General features: G+C 40.6%; 3 protein-coding genes across 7 annotated transcripts; 2 read left to right on the top strand and 1 right to left on the bottom strand.

The window, feature by feature from the left end:
* Positions 1-14: 14 nt before the first annotated feature.
* On the bottom strand, positions 15-6,211 carry LOC311127606 (thymidine kinase 2, mitochondrial-like). Of its 5 annotated transcripts, none has more exons than XM_084159429.1 (10): positions 5,974-6,211; positions 5,348-5,449; positions 5,153-5,227; positions 5,011-5,064; positions 4,838-4,927; positions 4,598-4,671; positions 4,410-4,498; positions 4,237-4,316; positions 4,036-4,116; positions 15-715 (listed from the first exon to the last, which is right to left on the bottom strand). In XM_084159429.1, the coding sequence occupies exons 2-10, from the start codon at positions 5,405-5,407 to the stop codon at positions 629-631; spliced, it is 690 nt and encodes a 229-aa protein (XP_084015555.1). In that variant the 5' UTR covers positions 5,408-5,449; positions 5,974-6,211; the 3' UTR covers positions 15-628. The 5 variants fall into 5 exon arrangements, with proteins under 5 accessions (XP_084015555.1, XP_084015553.1, XP_084015554.1 ...); XM_084159427.1 differs by having other exon boundaries at positions 5,348-5,385; positions 5,974-6,208; XM_084159428.1 differs by having other exon boundaries at positions 4,237-4,498; positions 5,974-6,208.
* Positions 6,212-6,817: 606 nt separating this feature from the next.
* On the top strand, positions 6,818-8,666 carry LOC311127300 (chemokine-like factor). The gene is made up of 4 exons (XM_084159110.1): positions 6,818-6,936; positions 7,423-7,578; positions 7,700-7,795; positions 8,082-8,666. The coding sequence occupies exons 1-4, from the start codon at positions 6,829-6,831 to the stop codon at positions 8,187-8,189; spliced, it is 468 nt and encodes a 155-aa protein (XP_084015236.1). The 5' UTR covers positions 6,818-6,828; the 3' UTR covers positions 8,190-8,666.
* A 328-nt stretch (positions 8,667-8,994) lies between these two features.
* On the top strand, positions 8,995-15,292 carry LOC311128011 (CKLF-like MARVEL transmembrane domain-containing protein 3). Its single transcript, XM_084159940.1, has 5 exons — positions 8,995-9,221; positions 11,498-11,653; positions 12,863-12,958; positions 13,406-13,523; positions 14,332-15,292. Exons 2-5 carry the CDS (start codon positions 11,651-11,653, stop codon positions 14,361-14,363), a joined length of 249 nt encoding a protein of 82 aa, XP_084016066.1. The 5' UTR covers positions 8,995-9,221; positions 11,498-11,650; the 3' UTR covers positions 14,364-15,292.

The raw sequence follows: 15,292 nt of genomic DNA, 5'->3' as shown, positions 1-15,292 counted from the left end.
GATCATACAAAATAGACAGTTACACTAACTTTATTCAGCAATATAGCATAAATGAACATATGTTATTATAGAAAATCACTATTAGGAACTTATTAAAACAAACTCAGCAAAAGAGTACAATATTTAACATATTTACTGTTGGTCCTGTTCACAACAAAGTGCAATTCCAGCCTGACAACATGTTCCTCTATATATTAGCAGCAAATAAAATAAATAAGAACAAAACATATAGCTATGTTAGTCAGCAGCCCCCTACAATATATGCTTTGTATTACAGACGTGGTACTGCTATGTCCCAGCAGTTGTAAAATGTAGGTATTATTTCACGGCTGACACCACGTGATCATCATTAAGTAACCAACACGACATCATGTTCGCGTATAGAGAGAATCAATCATGGTCAGTGAAACAAACAAAAATGAGCAAGTGCATATGTAACAGATGTGTTGGAAAGCGACTTGTAGCAGTAAATATACAGTATGGATACCTGCGGTCTGAAAATGTACCGGTTGACAAGATAAAAGGAACTCCACTAGCTCATTCTGGTATGCTCTCTTGGGCTATAATAACCTGCTTACAGAAAACAAACATATCTACTGCCATTGTTGGTGCAGCGTATATACTTCAGTCACACATTGCTCCCTGCTAAAATCTTCTCTCTGTTCTCTTCATACTGGTGGAGCATCTTCTGCAGGTCATCGTCCGCTGAAATGACCTGTAAAATATAGAAGTACATATACACTGAGTATACCAAAATCAATGACATCGACCCCACAGTAACCGTACGTACATACCCTAACCAGAAGCCATGGATTACAGGCAACATCCGCACTGAGCTAAATGGTAGAGCTGCCGCTTTCAAGGAGCGGGACTGTAACTCGGACGCTTATAAGAAATCCCGCTATGCCCTCCAACGAACCATCAAACAGGCATAGCGTCAATACAGGACTAAGATTGAATCCTACTACACCGGCTCCGACACTCGTCGGATGTGGCAGGGCTTGCAAACTATTACGGATTACAAAGGGAAGCACAGCCGCGAGCTGCCCAGTGACACAAGCCTACCAGACGTGTACTCCAAGCATGCGCTGACCAACTGGCAAGTGTCTTCACTGACATTTTCAACCTGTCCCTGACCGAGTCTGTAATACCAACATATTTCAAGCAGACCACCATAGTCCCTGTGCCCAAGAACACCATGGTAACCTGCCTAAATGACTACCGACCCGTAGCACTCACGTCTGTAGCCATGAAGTGCTTTGAAAGGGTGGTCATGGCTCACAATACCATTATCCCAGAAACCCTAGACCCACTCCAATTTGCATACCACCCCAACAGATCCACAGATGACTCAATCTCTATTGCACTCCACACTGCCCTTTCCCACCTGGACAAAAGGAACACCTACGTGAGAATGCTATTCATTGACTACAGCTCAGCGTTCAACACCATAGTGCCCTCAAAGCGCATCACTAAGCTAAGGACCCTGGGACTAAACACCTCCCTCTGCAACTGGATCCTAGACTTCCTGATGGGCCGCCCCCAGGTGGTAAGGGTAGATAATAACACATCTGTCACGCTGATCCTCAACATGGGGGCCCTTCAGGGGTGCGTGCTCAGTCACCTCCTGTACTCTCTGTTCACCCATGACTGCATGGCCAAGCACGACTCCAACACCATCATTAAAGTTTGCCGACAACACAACAGTGGTAGGCCTGATCACCGACAACGATGAGACAGCCTATAGGGAGGAGGTCAGAGACTTGGCTGTGTGGTGCCAGGATTACAACCTCTCCCTCAACGTGATCAAGACAAAGTAGATGATCGTGGACTACAGGAAAAGGAGGACCGAGCACGCCCCCATTCTCATTGACGGGGCTGTAGTGGAGCAGGTTGAGAGCTTCAAGTTCCTTGGTGTCCACATCACCAACGAACTATCATGGTCCAAACACACCAAGACAGTCGTGAAGAGGGCACGACAAAGCCTATTCCACCTCAGGAGACTGAAAAGATTTGGCATGGGACCTCAGATCCTCAAAACGTTCTACAGCTGCATCATCGAGAGCATCCTGACTGGTTGCATCACTGCCTGGTATGGCAACTGTTCGGCCTCCGACCGCAAGGCACTACAGAGGGTAGTGCGTACGGCCCAGTACATCACTGGGGCCAAGCTTCCTGCCATCCAGGACCTCTATACCAGGCTGTGTCAGAGGAAGGCCCTAAAAATTGCCAAAGACTCCAGCCACCCTAGTCATAGACTGTTCTCTCTGCTACCGCACAGCAAGTGTTACCGGAGCGCCAAGTCTAGGTCCAAAATGCTTCTTAACAGCTTCTACCCCTAAGCCATAAGACTCCTGAACAGCTAGTGAAATGGCTACCGCCATTCCTTCCAGTTCTCTGCTGCCAATGACTGGAACGAACTGCAAAAATCTCTGAAGCTGGAGACTTATCTCCCTCACTAACATTAAGCGTCAGTTGTCAGAGCAGCTTACCGATCACTGCACCTGTACACAGCCATTCTGAAATTAGCCCACCCAACTACCTCATCCCCATATTGTTATTTATTTTGCTAATTTGCACCCCAGTATCTCTATTTGCACATCTATCATTCCAGTGTTAATACGAAATTGTAACTATTTTGCACTATGGCCTATTTATTGCCTTACCTCCATAACTTACTACATTCGCACACACTGTACCGTATATATATTTTCTGTTTGTATTTTTGACTTTATGTTTTGTTTACCCCATATGTAACTCTGTGTTGTTGTTTTTAATCGCACTGCTTTGCTTTATCTTGGCCAGATCGCAGTTGTAAATGAGAACATGTTCTCAACTGGCTTACCTGGTTAAATAAAGGTGAAATAAAAAATAAAAACAATAAAAAAAACAATTGCATTGACCCCCCCCAATCCCCTTTTTTTATGCTGCTGTTACTCTGTTTATTATCTATGCAGTCACTTTACCTCTACCTACATGTACATATTACCTCAATTACCTCGACTAACCTGTGCCCCCACACATTGACTTTGTACCGGTACCTCCTGTATATAGCCTCGTTACTGTTATTTTATTGTTGCTCTTTAATTATGTTATTGTTCTATTTTCTTATTTTCTCTATTTTTATTTTTTACTTCAGTTTATTTTAGTAAATACTTTAACACTTATTTTTCTTAATACTGCATTGTGGGTAAGTACGCATTTCACTGTAAGGTCTACACCTGTTGTATTCGGCGCATGTGACAAATAAAATTTGATTTGATTATGAACACCTTCCTAATATTGAGATGCACCCCCTTTGCCCTCAGAACAGCCTCAATTTGTTGGGGCATGGACTCTACAAGGTGTCGTAAGAGTTCCACAGGGATGTTGGCCCATATTGACTCCAATGCCTCCGACAGTTGTGTCAAGTTGGCTGGATGTCCTTTGGGTGATGGACCATTCTTGATACACACGGGAAACTGTTGAGCGTGAAAAACCCAGCAGTGTTGCAGTTCTTGACCCAAACCGGTGCGCCTGGCACCTACTACCATACCCGGTTCAAAGGCACTTCGATCTTGTCTTGCCATTCACCCTCTGAATGGCAGACATACACAATACATGTCTCAACTGTCTCAAGACTTAAAGATCCTTCTTTAACCTGTCTCCTCCCCTTCATATAAACTGATTGAAGTGGATTTAACAAGTGACCTCAATAAGAGATAATAACTTTCACCTGGATTCACCTGGTCAGTCTATATTACGTCAGGTGTTTTGTATACTCAGTGTATATACTCATTAAATGTTGTGAAACTGCCTTTACAGATTATAGTAATGTGAACTAAAACAGAGCAGTGTTTAGCTATCACTTACCTGCATACCTGCCTTTCTATTGAACAATTGACTATTTCCCAACAATGAAAAACAAGGATTCCTTGAAACAGATGACCAATACTCTGGTGCTGTTCACAGGAGACACTAGGACGTATAAACAGTGTTCCTCATTAATAGACCATTGTCACCCAAACGCACGTCTGAAAATGATTGATCACTCACAAGGACTGGAGCAGGAACATTGAAGGACGTCTTCTTTATCAGCCAGTCTTCATATAGCTGATGGATTGCCTCTAAATATTCCTTTAAAAAAAGAGAGAGAGATAGTAGGATGAGAGATTAGGGCAAGAGACGAGTCTTACAACTCCTCTGAAGTGAGACCAAGAACAGCATTGAGAGTTTCTGTCATTCTTCTACTCTCACCAAAGGAATGATCTTCTCCTCCTCCCTGCATCTCTCTCTCAGCCTCTCATGGCAGGTCTGTGGAGACGACTGGAGGTAAACTGAAACAGAGGAGGAACTAAGTGAACAAGGTTCTACCAAGGACCCAACATCATCAGAATAAAGTAGAAAGCCTGTGTTTCTGCACAGCTTACCGATAAGATCCACAGGAATGGCAATGTTCTGAGTGATCCACTCAAACCACTCACTAAGAACAGCAAAGTCCACCTCGGGCATCTTCCCACTGCAGAGAGCAAAATATTGTCAAGTACATAACATTAACTAGATTGGACACAAATGAAAAGCAGCTATAAAGTGGTGTGAAATATACCATGTGCATTACCTTCTGTAAAGATTTTCCACAAAGATGTACTTGGCACTGTAGATGGACCTTTCCATCATTCTCACTGGGGCTGACTGGAATCAACAAACACAAAACAGACCATGTTAATTATGCAATGTAAAATACAAGTCTTTGTACTTGGTGAAATAGAAATCTGTACTATTGATAGAACACATGCAACAGTAGTGAAACAGTAGGCTATCAGTGCAACCTGTTCTGTGCAATGTTTAAAGTACCTACTATTGTTGAGAGGTGTCGGTCCAGCATGGTTAGCTGAACATAGGTCTGTAGAGTGATGCCCCATCGAGTAGGGTCCTGGTACATCAAACCCTGCAGGATGGGAGGAGATCTAACATCCGCATACAATATGTCATTTATCAAAATGAACCATCTTCTTTATAATGATCACGTACCAGGGGGTTGTGCCCTCGAACATTCCTCCATTTGGAAACTGGCTCAGTCAGCACCTGAGAAATCAAAACTAAAATAGTGATTTCATTTTACACACACAAATACAAAATGTTGAACAAGCATGTTGCATGTTTTTTTTTTTACCTCTATGTTACTGGTTTTGCTGAAATACTCTAGGCATGTTGTCTTCCCACTAGCAATATTCCCCTCTATACAGATCTAAAGAAAAACAACAAGATACATGTGTTGACTTCTCCCTCAAGTATATAGGCAGCAAATGTCTTAGTATCAAATTCAAAGATTTTCAAGGATTTAAAATGACAGTGTATCAGTACATACCACTAACTTCTTCTCCTCCCCATTCCGCACCAGCTTTCCTTGGGAGGAGTAAGACAACATTGTGAGATAACCTGACTTCTTGGTTTCAGCTTCAGTCAGTAGCTATGGTAAAGCCAAACGGATAAGGATATTAATATAGGTGATGCAAGTAGAGGTGATAGCTTTCAGCCCTGGTTTGGTTAGAGCAAATTGATGAGCATGTAGCCTCAATGACAGTAGTGGTAGATAATAGCAGTGCTCATTGTGCTTTATTTGTTTGATGTGAATGTTCAAACATGCAAATTAGACATGCCCAATGCCTAATTTGCATTTTTTGACATTTGCATCAAATTTAAATTCTTTACAGCATTTATTGGTGGTAGCTTAAGTGACCACAGAATATAAGTGTATTGTTTCTAAACAACATTTTCTGTCACATTATATTGTAACTAGGCTATTCACGTTGTAACCCGTATGAGTAGGCCTATTTCAAAAATATATTCTGTTGTTCTGATGCAACATTGTAACTCACGTCATTTGTAACATGGCATTATAACATTAGTCTACAACGTGTTTCATTGTATCGCTCTGTATTGAAACAATGTTTCAGAACAGCGAATAAATAAACCTTGTGCACGGGAACCTACTTGAGACGTGCTGTGTATTGTTGCTATGGGCTCTCGTCTGGCAGAGCGCACCGCGCGTATCACCAAATATTTTGCAGCGAATAGCCACTAATCGCGCTGACGTGACAGCCGCGTGAGAAGATAGTCGTGTAGCAGATCTCCACAAATTGTTAATATAAAGCGAGTTAAAGGACATCTCGCATAATTATCTAAAACACACAGGGCTCGACTATCACGTGGCATTCCAGTTCCGTGTGTCAAATAACCTCTTCCTGGTTCATGATATGGAGATGTAGTTTTTTTCTATTGGTTGAAGTGCTTTATTTGTTCTGAGACCTGCATTCCCTCCACCAACCACCATCACCAGAGGGCAAAAAAAAGATAGAAACTGATCCTCGTTCAGTGAGGGACTCATGTATTGGTAAATAGTGCTACCGTTATAATTTATGACAGATTATCAGTACAGTAATGAAGAGGATCATTAAAATGCATAGGCCTTCCCACGGGGGGCCAGTATAAAAAAATATGTATTCACTAACTGTAAGTCGTTCTGGATAAGAGCGTCTGCTAAATGACTAAAATGTAAATGTAAAATGTCATAATGTTTTTACCTATATATGTCTGTAGGTCTATATGAGAAAGTCAATCAAATATTTTCTGATTGTAATATTCTATGCAGATTGATTGCATTTTCAGATCATGATTCATTTGTTTAGTGGCATGCAAGCAGCATGATAAGGCCTAGTGTGTTTAGCAGTGATGGGTGTAGAAACACTGCACACATTCTGAGCAACGTACTGTAATTTCCTGCAATTTAAGGAAATTGCTTGTTCAGGAAGCACAGACTCTGAGCTGGTTCTTTTGAAACTTAACAACATGACAGATGACTGTTCCAAAACAACCAGTAACATCCCTTCATTAACCATGGAGGTTGATACTGCTTTTCTCAGATCCTTGAGGGGTGTCCTTAAATTAGCAGAGATGGTGAGACATTTTTCATATGCATTTTTCATACTTTGATAAACCACTGGGTTTTGAAAAGACTTATCAGCACAGATAAAGCCATATATCGGGTGTAAACTTGATTTAAAAAAACAGCAAGAATGTATTGCACAGTATTATTACAGGATATTACAATTGCTTACTCTTATAGAGATTATATTGATTTACATTATTTCCTAAATATGTTGTCTATGAGAAAACAGAAGTAGAAGTGAATGTCAGAGCTCTAGTTCCTGTGAGCTGTACAAACGTTAAACCCATTAGTTGATGATGACGTTAAACAAGATACTGCATGCCCTCTAGTGGACATTAAATTCTAATCAATGAAAACTACCAGCATTGTCACAGTTTTTGGTGTGAAACAACCATTTCAATTTGTAGGATTAGACTATTCTTAAATATCTTTGAATGGAAACAATCAATTAGCATTTCCTATAATTTCCTAATTGACAATGCTCTCTGTTTCAGGGGACTATGTTTGTAGCATTTGTGTGTTTTGCTGTAGCATCCAGGCCCAAATACATTGCAGCTACATGCATGGAGTTTGTGATCACATTCTCCCTGCTTCTGCTGTACACGCTGAAGTTGAACAAGAAGCTGACTCTGTTCTTTTGGCCTCTCATTGTAAGGAACCTATTCAATTACAGTACATTGTTTACAGTAGGTATTTTACATTGATTAACTGCTGTGAAAATGTCAGGCAGTCAAGCTTTCTGAGTAACTTCCATTCTCTTTTCTTCTTCAGGATTTGTTCAACTCACTGTTTGCAGCAGTATTCATACTTATCCTGAGTTTGATAGCAGTGTCCACTTACACAGTGACAGGGACCCTGGGTGGAGGGGTGAGATAAAAACAAATGTATTCCTTGTTGACCTTCTAATTGGGGGCCTTATTGAACTGGGTTCCTGGGTGAAGCCTCCTCTTACACACCCTCCTGTCAATAATGAACTGCCAGAAGGCAGTACAATCCTTGTGAACATTTCCACTAACATTAATCTATACTGTAATCCCACATTTGGCCCCCAGTACAAGTAATTAATGAACTATTACAAACATGTCAGCTACAATTCTATCTTGTAGCCTATATCCAATATTTACACTAAGTCTTGTATTTTTTCCCTATCTAGATAGTGGGTTTCATAGCAACAGGCCTGTGGTGTGTGGATGGTTACATGCTTTTCAAGAGGGTCACATTCAATCAACCAAGAACAGCAGCAACTGGCACTGTGAAGTGAAGACACCACAATTGTCTTGTCCCATGCTCACTCTCTTATATGTGTAGGTTTAAAGGGTCAATCAGCGGTTGAAACAATAACTAAGCTTGGCCCTGGCCCGTTTTGGTAAAAAGCTGAAGGATATGGGGCTGGAGAAATGTAACCCCTCTCAAATTCATAGACAGAGCTGTGTATTCAAGGACTGACCATCAATAATATCAACATTATAGTTTAAACCATGTTTCGAGGCTATATAGTGTTTGTTTACGTTTAGTTTGTTTACAATTATTGGAGTAAAACAAGCCTATATCTTGGGTTCTGATGGGGTATGACAGTTGAACTACGCTCATGAGGCATTTATATATGGGTACATATATCATTAATTTCTAAGTCCAAAAATGGATGTATCAACTGCAGATTGCCCCTTTGTTTGTATAGCCTAATCAATGCAACAACACAATTATCATGTATAAAAAATAAATACACATTTGAAACCTGTGTCTGTATCATTTTTGAAACAATGTCAGTTTATATGTAGGCCTAGTGTATTTCTACTTTATTCTGAAGTAATGTTTCTATTGCATTTTGAGCTGTTTATGACGTTCCCATAAAGTTGGCCCATAGGCCTATTAAGTTAAAACATATTATTTATAAAACTCAAGGGATACATCACAACAATTTTAACAAATACATTACAGTATTTTAGTTTTGACGCATTTTAGCATGCACATAGCCCAGTCACCCAGCATACGGGTCTAACATCTCTAAAATGCAGATGTTGCGCCTTTGTGAACTACGTTTTCGCACTGTCATTATTTCCGTTTCCACTTCAAGAAGCAACACACTTTTTCAGGGCTTTGCATTTTCCACTCTCTCAACTCTTCCAGCCCGCTGGATCTGTAACCATTACTGAAGTCAAACTTTATCTTTGCAATGGGGGACATCGAAGCTCCCGATACGACTGGACCGCGCCAAAGTGTCCTTCAAACTATTCTCCCAATCGCAAAATAATTCGCATCTTCACGGAAAGGACAACTTCTTATTGCAGAAGTGGTAACGTAGCATTTCAAATAATATATTAGTGTCATTATTTCCATTGTGTCGTCCGAATACTTTTCTTTAACGCTGCCAAGACAAGCAGATGCGTAGAAGTTTAGTTGGCGGGGGCGGGGTGCACTCGATTTAATGGTTTTGTGCTATTCAGTGTTAGGATTGATTTATGCTATTGCATACCAACTCTTCAAGCAGCTGTTTAGGTAAACTATATGGAAAACACAACGATTGAATTCTGCTCATTTCTATTGAGGTCAATGTGTCCATCACACGGTTCTCATTTAGGCAAGGGAGCATTTTGTTTTCGTCAATAGCGCTAAAAATGGATTTATTAATTAGACTTAGCCACATCTTTTTAACTTTGGAAGAACGTTTTAAGTTTACGACAGACTACCTTTTAATTCAAGTGAGAACTTTGATTTATACCAGTTAGACGAAATACATAATACATATGGATAATTTTGGAGACATAGCCTGTAAACTATCATTTATATTCATGTAGCCTAGTGTAGGCTAATTGATGTTTACACAAGCAAGCAATAGACCTTACATACAACTGTAATGTATTCTATATTTCATGTGGTCAGTCTTCTGTCGCACTTCTGCTCTGTATTACTGTAATACTGGATATCTACTGATAGGTTTTGACATGATGTGCAGTAGCCTATTGTAGGGACACGTTTGCACATGCAATTAAACCAAAATGGTCATGGTACATACAAAATACATGGTACACACAAAATACATTTAAAAGAGAGTTTGCTAAAATTACAAATGGTTGCAAATAAAGTAACTGCATGAATTCTTCAATGATTATTGATTATTTCAAACCTCAGATATCAGGAGTGTGTCTGCTTAGACATCTTTCCTGTAAAAGGGGTGATCACAAAGGATTTGAACTGATTGAACACAAATATGTTATTATCATGGACCCTCCTATGTCTGTCATGTGAGATTCAGTTCCTGGACATGCTGCATAAAACAATTATCAACCCTCTCAGTCTCTACTTAACTGACACTGCTGGAGGGCATGTAGCCCAAAAGCTATACTGTAGAGAATAGAGGACTTTATTAGAGGGCTCTGGCTGACTGGCCCTATAAGGTAAAGGTATCAGTCTCCAAGAACAATGCAGCCTCTTTACACCCACTTAGAATATGATCCTCTCCCCTGTTTGTTCTAGAAACCACATGGGTGCTACTATGACTTTAACCATTGGAAAATAATGGAAAAACTCACAATAAAATATGAAATATGGTGGTTTTAGTAGTGGCTCAAGACAGCTGGAAAACATATGCATATAGTTTTTTCTGATCGTAATAGCTGGAATGACAATAATGCTGCTTAAGTCATTTAATTTGTCGCTCGTAGCATCCAATTTACAAGAAATGTGTTGTGCCAGAATTCTCAGAAGAAAGTATTAGATTCCAAGATTCCTAGTGAATTTACCTTGTTGCTTTACTATCCAAGGACATATTTGGTAAGAACTGTTCCTGCTATGCAGAAACATAGCAGTGGGTTTCTGAGATGAGAAACCTTAGCCATGTCAAGGTCAGACAAAATGTCTGATAAGCAGAATCACAGTTCTGCTGTGCATTATGAAGATATTCAACGTTATTCGATGATGAAACACATTCTAAGTGTTAGATAGATGAACAGTTTGCTCTTCTCAGGGTTGTATCTATGAAAGCAGCAGTAGCAGTCTGTGTTGCATTTGGGGGAGTTCCCACCCCGAGGCGAGCCTTGTCTGTGGTTTTGAAGACACAGTGTAACAAAGACAAGATGGCTCTCTGTGTAGGATAACAGTGCCTGGGCTTGTCTTGTCCAATGATGTTGGCCGGGGGAACTCAGGACAAGGGGATGTAGGAAAACAAACACAGAAATGCTTTACAAAGAAAACTGCATGCTGATATTAAAGACTTGTGCATGTCTTTGAAATCACAAAGACAGTTGCGTCTTTTAGGATGTGTGCTCAACCAGACAAACATGTTTCATGATTAGCTAAAGTGAACAATTACATTAACACGTGTATAAACAAGCAAAAACTTTTGAATTCACGTACAGTATAGGCTTATAGCGTGTCTGTATAGACCTGTGTATATTATTTGTCATTCAACAGCTGCATCTCCTTACAGCTTGAGACAGGAAATGTAATAGCTTAGGGGCACTGCAACATTTCTTGAAAGGGAGATTTTGGACCAAAATAACTTTAGTAAGCCGTTACTGCATTCTATTGGTCACTTTCTCCATCTCTCCCTTCCTCTGTCTTCTCCGCTAGGCTCTGTCCCTCATCGCGTTCATCTGTTTTGTGGCGTCCACGGCAGCAGCCTTTGTTACAGCACCCCTCATTGAGTTCCTGGCTGCCCTCTTCCTCCTATTTGCCTATTCCACCAAATTCAATGAGCGATTTAAGGGATTCCACTTCCCCCTCATGGTGAGTATACTGGTCAGGTGCCACAAAGAGGGACCTCGGAAAACTACAATTGGCTCAGAACAGGGCTGCACGGCTGGCCCTTAAATGTACACGGAGAGCTAACGTGAATAATATGCATGTCAAACTCTCCTGGCTCAAAGTGGAGGAGAGATTGACTTCATCACTGCTTGTTTTTGTAAGAAGTGTTGACATGCTGAATGTACCGAGCTGTCTGTTTAAACTACTAGCACACAGCTTGGACACCCATGCATACCCCACAAGACATGCCACCAAAGGTCTCTTCACAATCCCCAAGTCAAGAACAGACTATGGGAGGCGCACAGTACTACATGGAGCCATGACTACATGGAACTCTATTCCACATCAGGTAACTGATGCAAGCAGTAGAATCAGATTTAAAAAAAAACAGATAAAAATACACTTTATGGAACAGCGGGGACAGTGAAGAGACACACACAGGCACAGACGCACATACACATAAGACACACACTCTACACACACGTACACATGGATTTTGTACTGTTGATATGTGATAGTAGAATTGTGGCCTGAGGGAACACAATGTGTTGTGAAAAGTGTTATGAAATGTAATGTCATATAATATTTTAACTGCCTTAATGTTGCTGTACCCCAGGAAGAGTAGCTGCTGCCTTGGCAGGAACTAATGGGGATCCATAATAAATTCAAATACACTGAGTGTACAAAACATTAAGAACACCTTCTTAATATTGAGTTGCCCCCACACAACAGCCTCAATTCGTCGCGGCATGGCCCATGTTGACTCTGATGCTTCCCACAGTTGTGTCAAGTTGGCTGGATGTCCTTTGGATGGTGGACCATTCTTGATACACACGGGAAACTGTTGAGCGTGAAAACCCACTACTACCACCTACTACCATACCCTGTTCAAAGGCACTTCAATCTTTTGTCTCACCCATTCACCCTCTGAATGGCACACATACACAATCCATGTCTCAAGGCTTAGAAACCCTTCTTTAACCTGTCTCCTCCCCTTCATCTACACTGATTGAAGTGGATTTAACAAGTGACCTCAATAAGGGATCATAGCTTTCACCTGGTCTAAGTCTAAGTCAGGTGTTCATAATGTTTTGTCCACTCAGTATATTTATAGTAGAGATGGTAGCCACTGCTGACAACTGTAAAACAAATGTGAAAAGTACTTTTTCATTGTCATTATTTATCTGTTAGGATTTTCTGCGCTGTGTCAGTGCGTCCATCATCTTTTTCATCATCTCCATAATATCAGTTTCCAAGTTCACAGACGGGGCCTCTAAAGCAGCAGGGGTAAGAAATGCTCTTTAACACTATCCACACATCTCTCATCTAACCTATGCCATGATCAGAGTTGTGTCTCCTCACCATTTACAGGACAGGTGTCAAACTCATTCCAGGGCCGAGTGTCTGCGGGTTTTCCCTCCTCCCTTGTACTTGATTGATGAATTAAGGTCACTAATTAGTAAGGAACACCCCACACCTGGTTGTCTCTGGCTTAATTGAAAGGAAAAAACAAAAACCTGCAGACACTAGGCTCCCCATGGAATGACTTTGACACCCCTGATGTACGGTATACACATTGAACTCAGAAGTTGTGTCTGGTTACTCCACTGCATTACTTAATCGTGTCTGGATATCATATTACAGCTAACTTCTGTCAGACACTTCACCCCCTTCTGGATTTACTAGCTGTTTCACTTTGATATCAAAGGTTTTCTTTCCCTCCACCCCCTCCAGGTGTTCGGGTTCATTGCCACCATTGTTTTTGCGCTAGATTTCTACTTCATCTTTAATGACCTGGCTAATTTCCTCAAAAAAGGTGGGGACTCGGGTGACGAGCCACCAAGAACCTCAGGTAACACATTCTTTCAAATAATGTCTAGTATATAGTATGATCTAATTAACGTAAATCTACATTTTGTCCCCAGTGCTACACACTTTAGCTGCTACAGTACCCCTCAGAAACATTCAGTCCTTTCCTGTTCTTCCCACAAAATGGCTACAGGAAATATAGAAATGAAAACTTAGTGCTGACCCTCCATTCAGGGTTTTTGTTTCTGTCAGTTCTAATGAAATGTGTTTGGATAGTTTAGGAAAACTAATAGACTTGCAGTTTGCTGATAGCGCATAGTAGAAATCATAAGCCACATTGTGGACCACATGGCTCGAGTTCACTCAGCCAAGGGTCACAGGTCAATGGGGAGCTAATACTCATGGAGTGTGTTTGTGGAGTCAGCACATCATCTGGGAAAATCAGTGGAGATTGTTGTCTTTGTTCTGACCGTATGCTGAGTAGCTAATCTATTCAATAAACAAAACATGGTAACATTTGAATTCTGATCTCATTTGCCTTGAAACTGTATCTCAGCACAACCTAGTTGTTACTATATTAACATTTATATTAGCTCTTTAATCATCGATGTTGACCACAAATGTGTTTTTACCTATCATGATTACTTTCTAGGATTATATAGCCTTTATATTCATTTCTAACTTCAATTCCTGATCATTGCATTAGGTCAGAGACCACAGGACTCAGCAAGACAAGGCATTCACTTCCCTCTTTGGAAGGGACAGGCAGAGGGGATGTGTCATACACAGACAGGCACAGGCATTGCTCATACCCTCACTGTAAAAGTGTTTTTCCTGTTTTTGTGTTATAGAGTACAACGACTCAGACTCTGACTCAGACTGAAGAGGTTCTACCCCAGGGACCGTGTGTGTGTGTGTCCAGTCCACCATGCCGGACAGGAAGACAGCCATACTGCAGACGTCAACGGCATCCTGAAGGATTCACATTTCATTTTAAACTGACGTGAAAACAGGTTTCCAATCTCAGTCTTTAGGGCATTGGAATGTTGGCACGTACAATGATCAATTACGGTTACAGTATTTTCCAAATGCTCTAAAATTGCCCAAACTCTGAAATACATTTCTGAAGCTGTGAATGAACTGTGGTATTTATAGTGATGGCTATTGGTTTACAGTTGCTCGGCCTCCATAATACCAAGCAGAGCATGGGGAACAAAGGCACATTACACTAAATTTAAATGGAAGAAATTCCCTATGTGTTTTTATGAGGTTTACATCATTGAAAAGATTGGCAGCTGGTTGGCTGGTTACACCATCTGTCCAATCATCATACTTGCTTTGCTTGATTTTTCATTTTCTGGTGACCTTTATTGAAAATGTTCCTGTATCTGATGTGATATCCTAGCATTAAAATCATTTTATGACAGATCCATGTTCACCGAGCTGAGAAGACTGACTGTGCATGGCACTTAGCGACTCTTACCGACTGCCTAAATGGCCACTTCCTGTTTGAATTTGATTTGTCAGCGGAATGTTTTCTTCTTTCTTCCAATTCAAAAAACTTTTGATCATGGAAAAGCACTAGGAGACATTTGTTATTGTGTTTGAAAAGTAAACTGCAAATGTGGTAGGACTGCATTCATTGATTGAAAATGTTACACCAAAATGTTTTCCTATTTAGGTTTTCTTACCAGGTTTGTACATGAAACATTTGTCAATTTGCAGGTAATGTAAAGAAAATAAGAAAGACATCAGTTGATTTTCAGGCATTTGTAAGCTTTACTTTGTTTAATAAAAAATTAAGACATGTTC

The sequence above is a fragment of the Coregonus lavaretus genome (assembly GCF_964263955.1).
Source record: "Coregonus lavaretus genome assembly, chromosome: 4".
Lineage (NCBI taxonomy): Eukaryota > Metazoa > Chordata > Actinopteri > Salmoniformes > Salmonidae > Coregonus > Coregonus lavaretus.
Note: the sequence above shows the minus strand (reverse complement) of the source record. Positions and strands in the feature narration are given on the sequence as shown.

Bases quoted from the DNA above. Each gene is read 5' to 3' on its own strand.
- LOC311127606 (XM_084159426.1), bottom strand. From the start codon at position 6,148: ATGTCCTTTAACTCGCTTTATATTAACAATTTGTGGAGATCTGCTACA. The intron at 4,672-4,837 runs GTAGGTACTTTA...TGTTGATTCCAG, and splicing joins ACCGACACCTCTCAACAATA to TCAGCCCCAGTGAGAATGAT. The intron at 4,117-4,236 runs GTGAGAGTAGAA...CTTTTTTTAAAG, and splicing joins AGGAGAAGATCATTCCTTTG to GAATATTTAGAGGCAATCCA.
- LOC311127300 (XM_084159110.1), top strand. From the start codon at position 6,829: ATGACAGATGACTGTTCCAAAACAACCAGTAACATCCCTTCATTAACC. The intron at 7,579-7,699 runs GTAAGGAACCTA...TTTCTTCTTCAG, and splicing joins TGTTCTTTTGGCCTCTCATT to GATTTGTTCAACTCACTGTT. The intron at 7,796-8,081 runs GTGAGATAAAAA...TTCCCTATCTAG, and splicing joins CAGGGACCCTGGGTGGAGGG to ATAGTGGGTTTCATAGCAAC.
- LOC311128011 (XM_084159940.1), top strand. The intron at 12,959-13,405 runs GTAAGAAATGCT...CACCCCCTCCAG, and splicing joins GGGCCTCTAAAGCAGCAGGG to GTGTTCGGGTTCATTGCCAC. The intron at 13,524-14,331 runs GTAACACATTCT...TTTGTGTTATAG, and splicing joins CGAGCCACCAAGAACCTCAG to AGTACAACGACTCAGACTCT.